This window comes from Poecile atricapillus, chromosome 1 (genome assembly GCF_030490865.1).
Source record: "Poecile atricapillus isolate bPoeAtr1 chromosome 1, bPoeAtr1.hap1, whole genome shotgun sequence".
Classification (NCBI taxonomy): domain Eukaryota; kingdom Metazoa; phylum Chordata; class Aves; order Passeriformes; family Paridae; genus Poecile; species Poecile atricapillus.
This window is the reverse complement of record NC_081249.1, coordinates 99465057-99486200: the sequence shown is the minus strand read 5'-3', so window position 1 is coordinate 99486200 and position 21144 is coordinate 99465057. Positions and strand designations below refer to the sequence as shown.

The 21144-nt window shown below is 37.9% G+C and overlaps 1 protein-coding gene across 1 annotated transcript in view; it reads right to left on the bottom strand.

Annotated features, from left to right (window-relative positions):
- Nucleotides 1-19205, bottom strand: part of TMPRSS7 (transmembrane serine protease 7) — a 31241-nt gene extending 12036 nt beyond the window's left edge. Inside the window, exons 1-10 of the mRNA XM_058850690.1 lie at nucleotides 19151-19205; nucleotides 14859-15047; nucleotides 14022-14152; nucleotides 11664-11731; nucleotides 10465-10658; nucleotides 9577-9615; nucleotides 5740-5968; nucleotides 4305-4435; nucleotides 2960-3072; nucleotides 1225-1331 (exon numbers count right to left, since the gene is read on the bottom strand). Coding sequence (XP_058706673.1) covers nucleotides 1225-1331; nucleotides 2960-3072; nucleotides 4305-4435; nucleotides 5740-5968; nucleotides 9577-9615; nucleotides 10465-10658; nucleotides 11664-11731; nucleotides 14022-14152; nucleotides 14859-15047; nucleotides 19151-19205 — 1256 coding nt within the window. The remainder of the gene's footprint in view (nucleotides 1-1224; nucleotides 1332-2959; nucleotides 3073-4304; nucleotides 4436-5739; nucleotides 5969-9576; nucleotides 9616-10464; nucleotides 10659-11663; nucleotides 11732-14021; nucleotides 14153-14858; nucleotides 15048-19150) is intronic.
- Between the last annotated feature and the right edge of the window lie 1939 nt (nucleotides 19206-21144).

Below are 21144 nucleotides of genomic sequence, written 5' to 3'. Positions count from 1 at the left end.
CAATCATACCATGGACATTTGATTCTGTGGAATGCATAATTGGCTGGTTTATCAAGAAGCTGCTCAGGTTTCTCTGTCAAAGAATTCTTCAGTATGAACATATTATCATTTTTTCCCTCCAGATTTTGCCTTTGTTTTTTATCTCAGCCATCCCAAATATCACAAATCTTTCCATTTCTGTCATAAAAAGACCATCAAAAAACCCCACGAACATACTAAGTATGGAGTGTTTTTTCACTGGTGTTTTTATGCACTCATCTAGTCCAGCAACCAATTCCCATCAAGGCACAATTGCAGGAACTTCAAACTGAATTTTCACTCTATCAATACAACATACTATTGAAGAACAGATAAAGTTTTTTCTTCTCTCTGTAATTCTTTCAGTTGTATTCTTAAAGGCCTAATTGTCTTAGTTCCATTAGCGAGTTCAGAAACTCAGTTTTAACACTAATCTTACTGAGGTTTCCATTTGAACGAAGTTTAAGAAAAAAAATATCTGATGTTTTAGATCTAGCCTTGCCTCATCATCCAGCATTCCAAAGGTGACTTCAAAATTGAGGAAAAAACGGGTGGACAATGTGCTGGGAAAGCAGTGGTATCTTAACAGAAAACCAGCAGCAATATTTTAATAAAAAAAACTTCAGAAATACAGCGGTTGCTTCAAAGCCGCTTTGTGCAGTTTCTCTTTCAAGAGCCAGTGACTGGAATGAGGAAGTGGTTACAATTCTGTTCCCAGTCATCTCATTGCAAGGGCTTTCACCAAGAAGTTAATTAGATTTGCTGTCCTCTTGAGCAATCATAGAATTAAGTTACACTTAAAAGGGCTTTAAACACACCTTGTTTAATTGCCCCAGAAAACACAGAATTATTTCAGGGTTCATAGGACATCAATCTTCATCCAACTCTTTCCATTTCTCTCTCTCTCTGAAGAGTACCAAAGACTCTTGCCTTCATCTTTCTGGTACTTTTCAGCAGAACATATATATGTATGTGTGTGTGTGTGTGTGTGTGTGTGTATGTATGTATATATATATATATATATATATATATATATACATACATACATTTTATAAGGATTGTTACATCATCAGCTAAAATGAAAGAATGTTAGGACACCCCAGTGAATTACTTCTGTCCTTGTGGAAGCTCTCTGAGTGCGCTGCAGCAGTAATGGGAAGGTTTATTTTGGTACCATTACATTAATATTCCAAACAGAGTACTTACATGCGTTCATTAATTTTCCACCACCCTCGCTCACAGCCTTTAATATTCTTCTCACTAATGGTATAGTTATGAAACTTCAGAGCCACACCAAGGCTCTTCTGTGGAGTCTGTTGTGAGCAAGAAAGACAGTGCAAGCAGTCTTCTTTTTCCTTTGGCAGGTGTAGAACACAAAAGTCTATAAATGTATTTCAGGAATTTCGGAGCCTGGCATTGCCACACCCTGGGAGCTGTGCTGCTTCACCCGCTCAACAGCCAACACTTTACACACTTGCCAGCTATTCAGTCCTGAGTCAAAGCAAGGGTTGGCACAACCCCACCACAGCTGCAGCCTTTCTCCCCCTCTAGCCAATAGCCTTCTCATCTTCAGAGAGCCACTGGCTGTAGAAAGCAGCTTTTGTATCAAGATCAAAGCACTCAAACACATCCAAATCGAATTGTGTAGGGATGCAGAGCCCCAGCGGATTTTTAGAGTTAAGATACTGCCTGGAATACTTGTGTCACCCTGTAATGCTAGGAGTTACTTCTACCACAATATTACAGTCTTCTGCTAGAACCTGCTTATCCATGTATTCCTTAGTATTTTACGAAACATTTCTAAACCCAGCAAAATCATGAGTGTTCATACTTAACTGGAAATTCCTTTCATAAAAGAAACAGAACCTTTTTAGCAAGGCAAGGCAGTGTTCATTTAAGAACAAGGGCTGATTCAGGGCAAAAATCCAGAAATGAAATTTTTTTCTCCCTCTCTCTTACAGAAAATATAACTTGGGAAATGAGTGAAGTTTCAATATTGCACAAAAATACAATACTGAAAATAAAACTAGTTTGAGCAATAAACCATTCTATCAGAAGTCCAGGGTGAACTCAAGACCATAAATTTAGGCCCCCCAAAATTGCCTCATCATTCTAGAAGGAGAAGAGGCTGTAGGTTATGGCTAGCTGCACTTAATTTGTATTGCTGTGATTCAATGTGGGCAATTTGATTCAATGTGATTCAATGTGGGCAGTCATTAGCTTAATAAGTCATGAGTAACATAAGCAGAAAGATGGGTAAACAGTGGACCTCATTACATCCATTGCTATATTCTTGGGAGAGGAAAACACTGAAGGGCAAACTCTAAGTCAGAGACCTTATTTTAGCAGTACTAATAAGGAAACACTCATGTCAGAGAAAACAGAACTACTTTAAAACAATATCAACTTTCAGCAATTTGCCTTCAGGAGAGTACCTGAAAAGACGCAGAAAAAGGATACCAAGTTAAAGAAAGAGTCTATGGGATTGTGCTGATAGGACAGACCATTCTGAAGACAAATTAAATGTATTAGGCATATGAAAAGATACCAGAGAAGTGGCAGTACTAACTAGGTTAGAGGAGTTTTTTGTACATACTTTTCATCCAAATTTCTGGGGGTGGAAAGAGAAGAGTTAAAAACAGTCAGGTCTTATGTATCCTGCCATGAAGTAATTCTGCAGGCTAAGCATCAAAACCTATCTTAGCTCTTCACCTTTGTAACAGGACTAGGAACTATGTCCTCTTCCTTAAAAACAAGTGCACAGAAAGAAAAAAAAGCTGATACAAAACACCTGAGCAGTCAGCTATTCAGCAATGCCATTTCTATAAACCACTAGATCTGTGAGGATGCAGGTTACTGCCAACTCAATCTCCTCTGCTTTACTTAAGCTCTATGTGCCCAAAACACACAGCAGTGCCTAAGAGAGAAAGAATCATGTTACCTGGAAGTTCCATGCACACAGGCATTTTGGAGGATAATAGCTTGGGTAATATGGACTTGTGATTCTCCCTTCATAGCCGGTTTCCTCTTTTGTCAGTATTGCTTTTCCACACCCTAGGAGAAAAAAAAAAAAAAGAGAGAGAGGAAAAATTTGGCAAACCTTGATATATTTTCAGTAAAGCTGTTCAGTGGGCTAAAGGATCCAAATTTATCAGAAGTCTGTTACTGCAAAGCTGGGCAGGTGAGGAATTATATTTAGCTGGATTCAAGTTATAAAAAAGAGACCCTTTCCAGTGATGCACACAGAAGATAAAGGATGTAAAGATCCAGGGATGAGTTCTGAGCTCTGCAGGACCAGAAGAACACACTGTAAAGTTTATTTGTGTTATTTCACTGAAGACAGTTTTACAAACAAGAATATCAACACATCCACACTGCAGTACTACGCAGGGACCTCTAGTCTTAGAATGCAGCCAGTTAGAAGTGAAATAGACAACACACTAAACTGCCTCCTGGAAGCCAAAACTTTCTTGTATGACTGCTCAACGGATTTACAGAATTCATTAAAGACAAATTCACACATGCAGAGAAATGAACAAACAAAACCCAGGCCTGAACTTAAAGAAAGCCAACCAACCAACCCCCACACACAGAACAGAACTTGAAGTTATTTATTAGGAAGAACTTATGACATGCTTTTATGACAGTATATTAAAGCTTAATTACTGTCAACATGAAAAGTGTACAGCATCTTTTTGATTAGCTTGAATTTCCTTGCATTGAGTTGTGTGAGATTTTTCTCCTTCTGCCACTAGCATTATATTCCTTGTACTACTTGTGATTATGCTCTCACCATTTCTTAGAGATTAAAGCAATAAAGCCATGGACTTGATGCACAAATGTTACTGACTCTTTTGTGTTCCTGAGGAGGCAGGGACCGATAGCAAATGCAGACAAAGCAACTAAAGCTTAATTTTCTGAAAGCAGTTTTTAGTGCTGACATCCTTCCACCTTTAACATCATCCCGGAGTCCGAAGGCAGAAGGGAGACCTCTGCTACACCTGAAATAACAGCCCCATCTACTGGCACACTGCAGTCCTCACCAACTGAATTCAGGGCTGCTTTCAACCTTTTACCTTCATACTTCACAACTGGTCTGATCAGATTACATTACTCAACAGGAAGACACACATTAATGCAGAGGAGATGAAGGGCAGACAGGCACCTGTAAAAAGAAGAAACTCTGATACAGGAGTTTTTTTCCATAGTCAGAAACATGACAGACACTTCAGGATCTCAGAAGAAAAAATATAATAAACATACTTCCAAACACAGAACAAACCTACTTTCTTGTGCAATGACCTCAAAATAGCCACGGAATTCCTTCTGCTCCTTTACTTGAGCTGCCTTAAATATTACCAGCATGAGATTATTTGTGGACACAAGTGACACCAATGAATCAGCTGCTTCACAGGCTCTGAGGGGGAAGAAAGCAGAGCAAATACATAAGCAATCACTTAAAAAGCAAAAAGCTTAACACATTACTCTCACTCTATGCATAAATTTTCTGCTAGTTCAGATCTTACCTACTTCAAAGTCCAGTCAAATCTCCACGCTCTTAAGCACAAAAGTACCTATTACAAGGCCAGTTAGAAACTCTATACTGAAAATTCTTCTTACAAAAAAGGAAAATTGTAAACATGTAAATTCATATGGAATGGTTCACTCTATGAGATAATGACTTTCAGACTTCACTCCTAGTTAAAATATACGAAGCCAAAATTAATGAAAAACTAGAAGAAAAAGAAGGCTTATTTTATTATACCAACAGTTTTATCTTCTTGTTGGGGAGTGGAAAAGACAAGAAAGTTATTCTTCAAGTCAACGATTAAGAATCTGAGCCAATAAAGTAGTCTCATTTAAAAGAAAAAAATTACTCTCCATATGCATTACCTAGAAAACATCTTCAGTCCTCTACAGATACTAACATGTAAGTGAACACCATCCAAGGCAATTGGAGATACAGATTAGTACAGAACTTCTCAAAAAGGACTGAAAAGCCAATGCTCTGTCTTTGAGTCTTATACAGAGACTGAATTGCCAGAGAAAAGGGCTCCAGGGGTGAAAACACTGAGCTTCTGTCTACTCCATGGAGGTGCTGTTGTTTCCTTTTGACTTACAGAGTCCTATAGAATTAATTATCAGGGATTTTAAAGTCCCTAAATAAGCATAATGAATCATTAAAGAGAGAGAAGATAAAGAAAAAAAGTAATAGTTCATGTTCCTCAACCCATCACAGCTTCAAGTCAAGATTTTTATAACCCTCTAAACAAATAGAGCAGATAAAAAAAGCACTGAACTAGTGAGTGCCAGTAAGCGAAAATCACGAGACTTAGTTTCAGAACTTGAGTCTTTATCTGAAAAGCACTAATCTTCACACAGAATAGTTTGCTTAAGGGAGGAAATTTTGACATTCTTTTTCAGTCAGCATCTATTTCCTGATAAGAAACAGAAAATTTTGCCCAGTAATGAGTGAATTTTTCATAGTTCTGTAGCTAGGTGAAGAGGCACTCCAATTGAGAAAAAAAGAGAAAAAACTGAAGAATATTTTCCCTTTTATAAGCAAGATAACTTATCCAGGAAATTTTAATTTGTCAGGGGTTGTGTGAGTAATACATGAAGATCACAACAATTTTAGCAAAACCAAACTAACAAAAAAATGAAGATCACAGGTCTACAAAAAAAGTTGTCAATTAATTCTCAATAGAAATTTATACTCACCGGTAGAGTATCTTATCTTTGATTGGCACCAGAGAGTCATAAACAGTGAGTGAGTCAGTGATGCAGTTATCAGCTTCAATCTGAAGGGATACTATTGAAAGGCGGATAAGGTGGCCCACAGATGCAATAAGCTTAAAATAGCAGATTGTTCCCTCTGAGGTAGCTCGTGTATCCAGAGGAAAGTGCTCATGTAGTCTGTCAGCATAGAGATCATACATGCAATTTGTTCCTGTGAAAATGTCACATTTTCAACACTGGATACAATCACTCCAAATCTCCTAAATCCACATGGCGTTAAAACAAGACATCCTAAAACTTGTGTTAAACTAAAGTAAAATATGAAAGCATATCTAATTTGGAAAACAAAGTTAAAATAGAATCAGAGTGGTTTGGGTTGTAAGAGATCATCTAGTTCCAAACTCTCTGCCATGATGGGGATACCTTCCACTGGACCAGGCTGCCCAGAGCCCCATTCAACCCAGCCTTGGACACTTCCAAGGGGCATCTACAGCTTTTCTGGGCAACCACCCTTACAGTAAAGAATTTCTTCCTATTCTAAACCCAAACCTATCCTTTTTCAGGTTAAAGCCATGCCCCCTTGACCTTGTGAAGGATCCTTTCCTGGCTGTGTCACTGTTTTCATCTTAGTTACAACTCTGTGGTCAAAGAAGACTCTATTCATAAAAAGTACAAAGCATGGCCAACAGTGCTGTAATTCAGTTCTTGCAGGGTATTTGCACTAAAGCAGTGCCATTATGTACAATTTGCAGTTAAAGTTCTGTGGAGTCTCTAGAGGACAAACTACTTAATTCTTCACTGGAAGATACTCATCTATTTTCAATGCATAAATAAACTGCTTGCCCCTATGGACACTAGGATATTTAAAATACATAAAATAAAATCAAAGCAAAAATGCAGCTGCATGTCTGTATCCCCTCAGCTTTTTTAATTGATCAAATGTCAAGGTTCTCAATGTTTTATCATGACATGAGCTAGAAGTGCTAGCGACAAATTCAGATTCACCAAGTCCTTCAGTTTGGAGGGATGCTAAGACTTTTCTTGCTCAACATTCTACTCAAAGCAGGATCAAAATGAATTCAAACCAGGATTTTGTTACTTGCTCAGTCTTGAAAATTTTTGCAGCATTAGAAATCACCATTAGAAATGGAAATACTGTGAATTTAAAATTATGCAACTTACCCTACACAACATTTATTAAAAAAAGGTAAAAATGTGTGTCATAATTTAGACAAGAATAAGAAGAATATTATCATACTTGCATCCAATTTTCCAATTAAGCTGAAACAACTGCAATTTCCAAATAAAATATATTGAAAATATATTAATATATTTAATATTTATTAAAACATATCTTTATTTCAATTCAATATTGCAGCTTGCAGTCAGCAAAAAGCTTAGGGAATTTTTGTTTGGTCATATCTAAAGCTCTTAACATAGCTTTTTGAAAGGTGAGAAGGAAGGAAAATGCAAATTAGGGAGAACAAGTTCCAAAGTGAATATTTACATTAATTTCTGCCTATTACAAATGTAAGTCTTTGAACTAGTTACCATTATGGAACACCAATTAGACCCCTGTGAAAGTTTACTACCCATTGTTGACTCAGATTTAATGTTGACCTTTTGACCAGTAGTTAATCAAGACGGGAAGTGGCAGGCTTTGTTCAACTTCCACTTCTAAATTACCAACTTGAAACTAATGTTATGAATGTTTATGAACAATCTGTAAGGGTCACATTCCATTTAAATGAATTACAGTAACAACTATTAAAAGCTTTGTTTAAGCTATTGTTCTTCCTTCTTCCTTGTTCTTATCTCTTCCCAATAACATTCTTTTTGTAATAGTTATTTGTACTTATTTAGTCACCCTTAGCAGAGCCAAATTTGATCATAATCTCTAAAGTTATGTAACTACCATTATTTCTACTGAGTAATTAATAAGGGGATGAGCTCACTGCTGCTATGAAGTACAGTCAGGAGAATTCAGAGCTGACTCTAGAACTACAAGTAGTTCAAGCATGCTGTCTTGGAACCAAAGCTGGACAAATTCTTTACCCAAGCAAACCCAGTACAACCAGATATTATGGTAATGCAAGAACCTCACATCAGCTGAATGTCCACAAGTCCCTTCTCCAACACCACTCTTCAATAAATCTGCACTCCAGTCTGTGCCTGAACCAACCACTGGGTGCATCTCCATACCCAAAATTAACTCCATTGCTCTCAAAACACAGCTTGCCAATGCTCATTTATTTTGTGCTGTAGCATGTTCACTTTCACCTCCACATTGTATCCCATAGTCCTAAGCAGACACAGCCAAAGAACCCCAAGAAATAAAATTGTGCCAGTACAAGATTCTCAACTACTGTGGCCATCCATGTTGTTTATCCCTAGAAACTTCATTACATTACCCCCTCCATGCCTCTCACAGATACCAGCTGACACCTGTGGGTGCCTATACAAAGTCTCTGAAAGATGTCTAGAATTTGGCAGGTCATCCTTCTCCCTTTGTGTGAAAGATACCACATAAGTCTTAAAAAGCCTTAGCTGTGTAAGCTTGTGTTGCACTCTTCTTAATTTCTTCTGTTTTAGGGGCTGCATTCTGGAATAGATTGGAACCAAGTTCCAACTGTGCTGATCTCTCCACCCTGGAACACTGAACTGGGTGAAATTGCTATGCAAATAAACACCAGTACATAAAATTCTTCATAGAAATAAAATGCATGTAATGAGATACAATAGAAGCCAATATTGTTATGCTTTGCAGTTTAAGTCAGGAGGCTTTTAACAAGTGAATGCTGTAGCAAACCTGATTTAAGTTTCGAGAAATTATGAGCTGTTAGCAATCTAAACATTGCAAGCCCTGCCCCCTGCTCTGTGACATGAAGTCCACCTGTGGACCTCAGAATTAGAAGAGCTTGACTTGGCTGAATGGCAAAATAGTTATTGGATTCTGGAAAACATGTGCAAGGTAAAACCTTTGCAAGGTAACAGAAGTGAAAATCACATAAAAGTATAAAAATGTCTCAGGAAAGAAAAATACAAACATAATATAATGCCCTTTAAAAATCAAAACAGTGCAATTTCTCAAGATGAAGAGTCAGTCTGTGTCAAGGAGCAAAAGAGGCCAACACATCCCCAGCTGATTGATAACTGCTGGCCTAACAGAGTCTTAGCAGGTGTCTGCATCAGAGATGCAGTACTATTGCTCAGCCTATTTTTATCAGGTACCTACTCCATGTACTAGTGAAGGTAGATGTACTGTACTTTTGACCTGCTTGTTCAGAGCTTTGCACACTGGAAAAGAACACTTCTGGGATGTTTACAACATGAAACCAAGCAGGTGTATAAACAGTATCTCCCACATCCCTGGCAAAACTCATCTCCCTAAAGTAATTACTGTTAGGGAATTTATTCAAAAATATAACTCACCAGTAACCTTGGAGAAAAGGGAGTTAAGGTGGATAAAGGATGGACAAAAGCATTTCTCTTCAGCATATTAAATTCATTACTGTCCAGTTTAGAAAAGATTAATCTGCTGGTCAACAAAATGAATAGCAAACACCTGATTTAGTTTGTTTCCTACTGTGTCATCAGGTACATCTAAATTAATCTACAGGCAGATTAAAGGTAGATAGTTTCTGTATTTGTTACATGCAAGATTCTTGGTCATTCTTTTAGTAAGTCAGGACTTAAATGCCAAGGCTGAATTTAGCCCTCTTAAATTAACACTGAACAGTGTCTTTAAGTCCAAGTCATGAACTAAAAGCTTTGTTCTGTACCTCTTCTCTGCAGGAGGCTGCCAAAAGGGTGAATTACCTGTTCCTGTTGTTGACCAATAATCTGACCGAAGACCTGCTGCATAGAAAAAGAGTTGTGTAAGTCTTCTTGTTTGCCTGAAATCCAGAATTCAGGGTTTAATTCAATCACACCTCAGTCCTAACGCTGAACACACAGGACAAAACACTTCTCTCAGTGTGAGGGGGGTTGCCATAGCTCCCTTCATTTCTGAAAATTCTGCAAGCAGCCTTGGAGGTGAGGCAAGAAGAAACTGCATGGCAGTTAAACAGTCAAAGTCAATTGAAGGACTGAGACAGAGGTAACCAGGAGGTCATTTTCTCATCCTTGGCCACAAAGTGTCTCTCAGCTTTCAGTTCAAGAGAATTCTTCTGTCTGATGTCCTTAGAATGGAAACTCATTAAACATTTTGTAGCCAAATACATTAAACATGCTTGAATCACATGTTGTGAGTTTGTTCCCCAGACAAGAATGGCACAGGAGTTATTTAACAAATGGACAGCTTTATAATCCGGTTTAGAATCTTTAATAAAGGAGTGATAAGAATCTAATTTTCAATGAAGTGATCCACCTTAACCCTTAGTCTTTCTATGCTTTTAAAATCACAGACTAACCCAAATCTGCTTACAAAGGTATCCATTTTACCTCCTGATTATGAACACAAGCTGTCCCAATACAGGAAATTTTGCAATCGTTTTTACAAGGACAATTTGTACTTTGATTTGTCCTCAAATCTAATTTTTTTTTTCCTTCTCACTTTTTTTTTTTTTTTCTATTAAAATTTCAGAATTAGAAGCTAGAGATGTAGGATCAGGATTTTAGTTTATTTATGGGATTTGCTACTCCAAGGTAAAATCGTTTGCTTAATGAAGTGTTTCCTCAAGGATATGGATATGTTCTAATACTAACCACTTAGGACAATGGAATCCATATCGACTGCAAGGCCCTGAAGACTTCCCACCGAAGTCCGGTTAATTATACTTGTCTGAATGGAATCCTTTAAAATGGCAGCCACACAATCCTCACACAGCACTTGCCCCTTCGCCTGTGGTACCACAAATACGATCCAGAAATGAATAAGAAGGCCTCCATTGTTGTTGTTACTGAAATAAAGAGATTATCATCCTGTTGGAAGTTCTCTGAAGACTAGACTCTTAGCCCAAGCTTCTGAAGTATAAATTCAGAGGTGCATTGCTCATTTCCATATTTTATAACTACTTGAACCCACTGAATGTATATTTTCCCCACAAACAAACAAACAAACATGACAAACACCAAAACAAACTCTTCACATCCAGTCAGGAATATTCAGTAGGCTGATTTCCTGAGGGCTTTTGAGATCTATAGAAATCACACTGTCTGCATATGAATCAGAGCTGGACTATTTCCTGAAGATCAAAACAGAAACAGTAGAACAGAAACAGCAGAATTATCATCTCCAGAAATGAAGAGCTCTGCATTGGTATGTATCTCACTCTGCACTGTGTGCTGCAGCATGTAGGAAATGATTCCTAGACTATTTAGGTAACCAGGCCATGTATGATCACACTAATCTCTATCTCCCTAGTGAGGAGAAAGACCTTTAAATCAAACACAGCCTAAACTCCTCCAGTTTCTGAAACAAAACTGTATTTGATTTGAGAGGACAGAAATAACTAAACTTCTAGCATCAGTTGCAAACATTACTATTAGAGTAAGAACACTTCATTGCATAGAGATTTCCTACTTCTTAAGTAGAAAATAGTGTTTTTCCAATAACATTACTTACAAAATATGTGCAATTTAGTCAATAATACAGAGTTGTGCTCCAGAAGCATGTTTAAGTTGTTAAATTTCTGCATGAAACAAAGGATCACCAAACCTCTTTATTGACATTATTTCTGTTCATCCTGCACTGTATTTCTGGCAGACAAGGAACTGTTTATATGACTTTAGTTTCCCCTTACTTTTGTTAAGTGAATTCATATAGGTTATAAACATATTTTGCTATCAATTCAAGTACATGGCAAAGACATTGAATCATAACCATTAAAAATGACCTTGTTTTGTGGGCTTATTACATTATATACTGCCCAGCAGAAAAACAATTACATCAACCACAGTTTTACCTGACTTCTGAGACGGTGGACTGCTTATAAAATTTGGAGAAAGAAGAAGTTGTGTAGACCAAGTTCATCTGAAAGACAAAGTATAAAGATTTAGCATTCTGAAAATCAGGATCACACCTAGAGATGCTATATGCCTAGGCTTTCCTAGGAACAACCTGTTTTCCACCCAGATTATGCAACATGCACACGCCAAGCTAGGCAGAACAGGAGATGAACAGACCAGCTCTTCAAGGCACCCATAAGAAATCTGGTATTCCCAGGAAACACCAAATCTTCTGCCCATGGCTGGCTGATATATACAACAATGCTCTTTCCATATAAATGAATTTTGAAAAAGGTGCACATCCTTCACCCAGAAAATCTCAAGCACAGAGGGCTTCCCTATCCTGATGCTAAAACTTAAGGCTTCAAGAAATGCGCAGGCACTCACAATACTTTTTTTGTATTGTTACTAATGTGCAGTGAACAGCATGTACCAGAGCTTTTCCCACAGAATCACAGAAAGACTGAGATAGGAAGGAGTCTCTGGAGAGAATCTAGTCCAATCCCACTGCTCAAAGCAGGGTCGACTATCCCACATTGCTCAGGGCCATTTCCAGTTGATTATCTTCAAGAACGAAAACTCCACATCTTCACCAGATGAGAACCCTGTGCTTGATTCTCCTCACAGCTAAGGAATTATTTTTTTAATGTCTCCATGGAATTTCTTGCACTTTGATTCATTTGTGTCTATTTTCTTCATCAGCAGCTTAGTATTAACGTATTTCTTTCCAATACATACAGTGTAAAATGTGGAGAAGCAAAATCACTGCCTCTTCCCTGACAAAGAACTACCTTTGGGCAAAACAAACTCCTGATTCTCCCTGTTGTTGGGCTGTGACAGTACTAGTGTGATAATAACCTTCCTCTTCCCCGCCTGCTCAAAGCCACAAGGTGGCATGTACCTCAAACTGTTCAGACCTCACTGCTGCTTTGTGATTAAAGCTAATGTGCAAAGGACTATGACACAGAATGTTTCAAAGGCTGTAAAAATTGCATCTATACTAATCTCTAACTTTCATAGTTTGAAACAGGAAGTCTAAACAATAATTTTAAGGACCTAAATAAGGTGGGTAGAGCTCAATCTTTCTCCAGATTAAGGTACAAGGGATTTTATGTATTACTGTTATGATCAAATGGAAAGAATCTATCTTGAGAGGTTTTTCTACTGCCACTTGGGGTCTCTGGGCCAGCAGCCATTAACAAAAGGGTTTTGAGGAGAACAAGAAACACAATCCCATTTCCCCCATTTCTCTACTAACAATTTTATTCAACAGTTAAGGTTTCCAGTTTCAGAAATGCAAAATCCTTTGATGAGTTCAGGCAAAGTTTACAGATAAAAAATAAATTCCAAGTAATGTTCAAGTAGGAGGTGGTGACACTGGCAGCTCAACACCTTCTGTCTGTTGCCTCTTCACTATATATGACAAGGGCAGGATGCTCTGAGACAAGAGCAAGACACAGGGAATGCAGGACATTAGAGCTTCTCCATGGACAGCAGGGAAAGGTGATGCCCTGTACTGGTAATCTGAAAGAGCTTTAATGATTAATATGCAAGACTTGGAAAGAGCTGAAAAACAGGAACATTAGCTCACAATATAAGGTAACAAAAAACTTAGTAATTATTGAAAATTTTCTTGGTTGTATCTAACTTTTTGTTTTGTTTTGTTTTGTTTAGAAATTTTCATACAGGTGCTTGAATCCTTATGTGGACAGTACTGCAGTTCCTGGCAATAATGTATTTTTGCTCCCTACATTAAATGTCTTTAAAGTCAAATTCCCTTTTAACCAAGATTTCCACCCCTTTCTTCCCACTATAGAGCAGCTATTGATCCAGAATTCTATTTCTGCTTTGACTGATGCAAGGTATTTGGGAAGAATAATAGTCTTTAGATCATTCTGATTCCTAGTATCAGAAGAAAAAGTAAATGCAAATATGTTTGTGATCCCTAGGGTAATTATAGATGGTTTAAGGCAGAAGATACCAGTGTAAATGCAAAAGATTTCTTCTGTTTAATGTTTCAAAAGTGGTAGTTTGGTTTAAGGACTTTTGTAGAATTTTAGTCATAGATCATAATTTATGGGTGAAAATATGTAAAATTTAAAGTCAAATGTAAAAACCAGACCAGTTCAAAACTCAGTTTGTGATTAACAAGCTGAAAGCAGCCAGTTCCTTCATACCTCTGGACAGCCACTGCTGGCACATAATCCTCTGAGGGGGAAGGGGTAGAAGAACACCACAGCTGCCTCAATGGCATCTGAACATCACTTCCTCACAGCTCTGTTTTTTTTGCTAACCAAGTAGCCCACCCATCTTACCACATGCTGCACAGTCTGTGCCATAGAGAGGAATTCCTTTGACTCTTTCTGCCTATATTCTGGAAGGAACTCTATGTTGGCAACACGAAACAGTCCAACAAAATACAGTGCATCTTTGTTTTCTGCCTGAACTGCAAGAAACAAAGAAGTCAGTTAGCCTTTTTTTAATAACACTGAAGGTTTTTTATTAAATTCAAAACCAAATTAATCTATTTGGCCTATTCTACTTTCTAGTTTGAAACAACTACCCAAAGAACACTACACTTTTATAGCCAAACTGTTTTAGATGTGTACCAAATTATGGTTAATTGAGCTCCTGTTACCTACACACAAGATAAGACACCACTATACAAATGAGCCAGCATAACTGAAGGCAGTTATGCTGCCTTCAACATCCAGATTCTGAAGCATCCCTAGGGTATCTTAGCCAGTATTAGCATCAGGGGCCTAAAGAGGAAAACATAGCTTTTAGTGCTTAATTACACGCATATTTATTTTACTCCCTTTTTATTTCCTTAAATCTATTCAGAAAAATAAAGTACTTACCTGAACTTCACAAGGCCAAGAAACACAGTGGAAGGCAAAATTTCTGAGGAATCAAGCTCATAAAAACCTGTCAGGTCTGTGCAAATCAGCTTGCACATTAAAATGTTTTGCGTAACACTGAAATAAAGTCATGATTTCTAAAAACAGCTTTTCTAATTACTTGTTAATTCTTAGCAAAGACAAAAGATTTCCACATTTACACTCTTCAAGACAACTGAGATCCTAAAGTTATCAGAAAGTACTATTGGCAATAATGATATATGGAGTTGGCCTGAACTTTCAGCAACTCACCAATGAAGAGCCACAGTAATGTCCAGGTTACAACTCCTAAAACGAATAGAATGAGGGTAAAGAGAATTATTTTGTTTTGAAAATTCCATAGCAACTTATCTTTTTTCTTCAATTTGTCATGCTTTTTCCTTGCTAGAATCCTCTTTGCCAACTTGTCTTCTGCAGATACCATTTGGACCGAAATGTTGGCTGCCTAAAATAAGGCGAAAGACAACAAAAATCATGGAATGTTTCTAGCAGGAACTGACTGATCAACAAGTCTCAACCAATTAGTTCCTCAGAGAAAAACTTGCTTCAGGCTGTGGAGAAGTGGCTATGGACAGACTCTTTCTGCATATCTAGCTCCCTCTGAGAAGTTACCTGCAGTGAACAGGAGAGCATAGCACAGGTCTTACTGATATGGGATGTGCATAAAATCATTACCTGGATATCCAAACTCTTGACAGTTTATTATGAACTACAGTCCCAAATCTTCTAAGCTGGATCCAAAATATGTCCTGACCATCTCATCCAGGTACAATACATGACCATTTCAATATTTGCAGGAGTGTTTCCACTTCCTACAAGGTATCTATTGCTTGTCTGTTTTGGAAAGCCCATTTGTACCAGACATCACTGCCACCCCTCAGGCATTTTCCTCTGCAGAAGATAATCAACATATTTAAGCAGACAAAAAATGTTTATCAGTTTCTGCAGGCACAGCAAGAGCTGCCTGAAGGAGTCTCTGGCACTTCATAAAATTCTCTCTTAGGGTATCTCCTGTCACAGTCAAATGGTTTATTGTGAGATCAGCTAGAAGTTCAACCACCTTTCTTAAGTCAATTCATTGTCTTATCTCTGCAGAGTTTAGCTGGCAAATTCCTGGACCACTCAGAGTATTACTGACCAAGTGCACTGGATATGAATACAGCTGCGGCTGTTACACCCAGCTACACCAATGTAGCAATGGGAAACAAAGAGACACAGACCCCCTTATGCATCTGAAGGAGATCACTTTATTGTAGAAATCACCCCCCTTTTATACCTTTAATCTCAACCAGACAAACCCAAACTTGACAGAAGAAGGGCACCCACTGGCTGGCTCAGCTGCAGTGCTGCTGTCCACGAGCCATGACTGCCTCCCAGCCCCAAACCCACTTCCAACCATGCAGCCTGCAGCTGGGCCTTCCCACAGGGCCTTCTGGTGAGCATAAGCCTTAACCACTCCAACATTATAACCCCATAGCCCACACACCAGAATTAAATTACAAGAAAAAACAAAAAAACAAAAACCCCACAACAAAACCCCAACAAACCAAAATCTACCATGCATTTCCTCCTTACATAAAAATGATAGCATAAGTTAGATAATATTGTTACATAAAACTTGAGCATTCAGGGAAAATGCTCTAAAAACATCTTGATACCAAGGAGAGGGAAGCTCTCAAGGTGTGGCCTTAGGAAGCTGTGGGTTGTCCATGACTGGAGGCATTGACAAAAACCAGCCATCAATCAGCAGCAAGGGTTTTAGTGCACAGTCTTCTATGAAGCACAAAACAGTCATATGTCAACAAAATGACATAGCTCAGAAGCTCATACATATAAGGATTAAACTGAACTTCATAATTTTAAAGATGAAGACCAAAATAAATAGTTATTTTTCCTTGTTTTTGGAACTGCTTGATTCATTTTAAGGGCATCTTCAAAGCTGGTCTCCCTCACCTCTAGCTGAATTTACGCCACTCAGAGGCCTCTCTAAGTGGTTCATAATTTCTAACAGTGCATTTCTAACAGTTTCATAATTTCTAGCAGTGCAAATCAAAAAGCTCTGACAATGTCTAGTGATAACTGGTCTATGATTTGCCCAAGATGCTGACAGCCTCCCTCTGAGGGACAAGCCGCTGTCCTATTACCTATCCCCTTCTGTGCCTACACAAAAATAGTGAGGAATTCATAATCATACTACAACAGACACACTAAACAGCAGAACCCCCACCTCGGGCAGATCTAGCTGTTCCCTGTGCTCAATAGGCCCTTTTTAGCCTCTGTAGAGCTACAGTAGGTAGACAATGAGGAGAAAGGGTGCTCACCTATTTACCAGCATTGCATTGTTTGAAGCCTCCCAGAAGGTACCCTGCAGAATGTGTGACCTCTTGTAGATTAAAATGCGTGGACACAACAGTCATTTTTCATCCCTACTAATTATATTATACTTGATGAGAAACAAGACCACTTAAGTCAGGAAGTAACCAGCTGAGAATTTCACTCTTGAGTTTTCAGTGTGGGATGCCAATTTTAATGCAGTAGCTACAAAAGCTCTGTGGTGATGCACCTTGACACACAGGAAATGACAAACACAACTGCCAACCATTTGCACAACTGATGTTGTGAGATAATCTACAATCAGTCTTTCCTTTCACTCAACAGTAGGAGACCCTCATCTGTGTTTTGGGCCTATCAGGAAAAGAGAGATGTTGATAATCCAGAGTGATTCCAGGGGACGATCACAGAGGTAAGGAGCTGGAGGACAGATGTACAGCAAAAAGATGAGAGCCTTAGGATTTTTCAGCATGAGAGATGAGGGCAAAGACAGTGTCAATAAATCTAATTATATATTTAATATCTAAAGTGGGCTATGGAGAAGACAGAGCTGCACTTTTCTCACTGGTGCACAGTGAAGAGAGAGCCACAACAGTCACATACAGCAGCAGGAGACATTCCAGCTACACTGGGGGAGGGGGAAGAACATATTTCACCACAAGGGCCATGCACCTGAGCCATGCCCAGAGAGGTTAGGGAACCCCCACACCTGGAGTTATTCAAACCTCAGAGGATCAATGTTCCAAGAAATCTGTTCTTGTTTTGATGTTAGCTCTGTTCTTAAAAAAAAATAACAATAAAAACCTGAAGAAGTCTTCACCAACACATTTCTTGGTACATTTCTCTGATATTATGCACTAGTAATACTATCAAAAAGAGACCTCTGTGTATCCTCAGAGGAAGCATAAGAAACATCCCCACAAATATCCTTCTGGCCCTGTAGTCAAATAAAACAGATAGCAATTTTTGATCTCAGAGTGGAGGACGCTCTAAGAGGAGAAGAAAACTTTGTAATAAATAATAACGAGTTAAAAGACTAAGTATGACCCTCTACAAACAAAATCTTTAAACACAGAATTGGAACATTTCAGATTCATATCTTCTATCTAGGTAATTCAACTGTAGTGTTTTGTGTGCTCTCCACTTGATGTATCCATCTTCTGTATTTTTCACAAACCTTATTGAGTCTCTTTAAGAATGAAAATGAATGTTTGTTTGTTTAAAGCTCTAGACTGTCACAATGTTCCTTCATACACTCGTGTTCAGTAGGCCAGCTTGAGGCAGCTCAATGAATGTTGAGTTCTGACATCTGAAATTTTGGTCACTTTCATCAAGACTCCCACAATAATATTTTATATTAAATTTTTCCCATGTAACTCCTCTTTGTGGCTCTAGATCTCAACAGGCAGATTTATAATTAAACAATAAATAATACTGTCAAGTATTGTTAAAAATTACTCAACATTGACATCACTGGATATATAAGTGGGCACTTGAAACAACTGAAGTCTTCATTGCATCTACTGTAATCCTCATCTTACTTTTTTTAAAAAAGCAGTTCACGTATCAAGCTTTCCATGACAAAGTGCTCTGTTAGATAGGATTCATAGGAATATTGAATGCCATGTGCTACATTATCAGTATTTCCATTTGTTTTATTAATTTACCATAAACATTTTATAGAAAGGAAAGAGACAGCAAAGTTAAGCTGCTCTCTTCCCTCAATAAGGACTATAATTCTCAGTTCAGCTTTCCTCTCTACTGCAACTTAGTTCTTGTATTCTAGAACCGGTTTCCAGCTAACATTGCAATTTGACTATTGCCATACACTGAATTATTTAATTACAACTCTCTCATGAGTTAGCACTCACAAAACAGTCCCCTTCTCTATCTTCTCTGGGAAAAGCAAAACACTTTGCCTCCTTTAATTTTGCCTTTATTGCCTAGAAGTTAACTTCTTTTTGGAAAAACATGCTGCATGACACCAAGCTTTTATGTTGTCACACTGACATGTCCATTGTTTCAATTGTCTGAAAATACATAATATTAGCAATCCAGAGATAAACACATGTTGACATTTTCAGACTGAGCTAGAAACCAGAAAATTATACCAAATCTAACCATCATGTTAAGTTTAACACTTCAGAATTAGATCACAAGACATCTAATAATGTCAAGAAGTATAGAAAATCAAGAATGTTTAAGTCACCTACTTATACTTACTTCATCTTCAGGTTTAGCTGTTGGGGGATCATTTTTTTCATCCATTTCAGTAGACTTAATTTTACGACTTGAACAGGCTGAAAAAGAGCCCTGCACCTTTTCTCAGGCACCCCTTCTGCTTGTGAAGCTGAGGACAGCTAATTGCAATGTCCAGGACCAAAAGAGGCATCAATTTACTTCAATGAGTTTCCAACTGTAATCTCATCTGTCCTACTGCACCTCTGCAAATGTTAGAAGGCTGCTATCATGTAACTTTAGACTTCAAATTCAGACTGGATAAAATAGGCTTTTCTTGGTCTTTATAAAGCTGAAATATTAAAATACAAAATTGCAGTGCTAAAATCCATACATCACTGATCCTTATGCCTCCCTTCCAATTCAGCATATCCTATGATTCTGTGAAAATGTCGCTACATTAGTTACAAGAAGAAGAAAAGTGGCAACTAAAATGTAAAAGTGAGAGCAAAAACATGCTAAAATAAAAAAAAAGAAATGTAACCACCCTAAGTAAGAGTGTTGAAAATTGCAGATAACAACAGCAAATCAAGATGACAATTTGGACTCTCTTCTAAAATTTTGTAATGTACCTATTGAACACTCAGATTTTGTTGTTTTATTGTAACTGAAAAATAAACTGTTCCAGGCAACTTATTTCATATTGTTAAAATAGATCAGGCTTCAAACTGAGAATCCTTTTTGTAATCAGATGCAGGAAGTCACTTGCATTATAACAGTTCCATCCTATTGTCTTTGTTAATTAAATATTTATAGAGGATGTAAACCAGTACTTTCCTCAATGGATGCTAAGTATAGAGCTGTCTTTCCTTTTAAGTGATTAACAATCTCAATGCCTTCCTTGGGTCAACTGCAGAAATGGTACTGGAGATGTACAAATATTATTATTTAAAAAATAACCCTTCTATTAATTTATCTTTGGAGATATAAAACCTAGACTAGCAATTTAAAAAAACAAAACAACCAACCAACCAAAAAAACTCACTACAACAGAGGTATAGAACAGAAAAATGTAGTCAGAACTCATAGCAAGTGAGCTCCAGGCGTGATCTATGCTCTGTCCATATAACCAGCAATTAATTACTTCAACTACAAGGCAAAAATTCCTATGGTTAGGTAATGTACTAGCACTTCTTATGAGAAGTCATCTTCAGCTTATGCCCTGAAGCACAGTAATTATGTCCTCAGTCCTTGATGCTTGATCTAGAACTGCACGGTATTTTAATTATATGAAGTGATATGTTAAGTTCTGAGCCATATTAAAGCTTAGCAGCATAGGAAAGTCTATCCATGTTACTCCATATTACTGTATTTAATTGCTTCGAAGTCCCTCTTTTTTTTTTTTTTTTTTTTTTTGTCTTTATTTAATTATGCTTAACTTTTAGGGACTACTCTGGTCTCTTAAACTGATCATGTAAGTCCCCAAGGTCTCCCACTGCCCCATGCACAGGGAGTTACTATGCTGTAAGTGCTATTTCAGAAGCTAGTGCAGGGATTGAAAGAGCATTGACAGGTAAGTCTCCATCCCCCTGCACTATTCAGAGTTTGGGAGGTGAAACGGTGTGGGTAAGTAGAAGAGCAGCAAGTAAAGAAGTGGGCCTGGGAAAGCAGGGAGGAGCAATGTTGTTTGAATGTTTGCCTTCTATTTCCCACTACCCACATTAATACTTCAATTTCTATTTGAATTTGCAATAAATTAAGTAAATTTTCCCCAAATTGCGTTTATTTTGCCTGTGACAGTATTTGGCAAATAATCTCCCTGTCTTCATGAGAAAACATTTTCCCTCCTTCCTGATCTTCCATTTTCTCCCCTGATCCTGGTGAGAGGAGGTAGGAGCTGAGCAGCTGGATGGGAGTTTGGCTGATAGCCATGGCTAAACCATGGCTAAACACTACAGTGTTGCAGTACCTGGTACATACTTTCTCCTTCTCTCCTTTTAAAAAGCACAGGTTTGAGGTTTGCTCATGA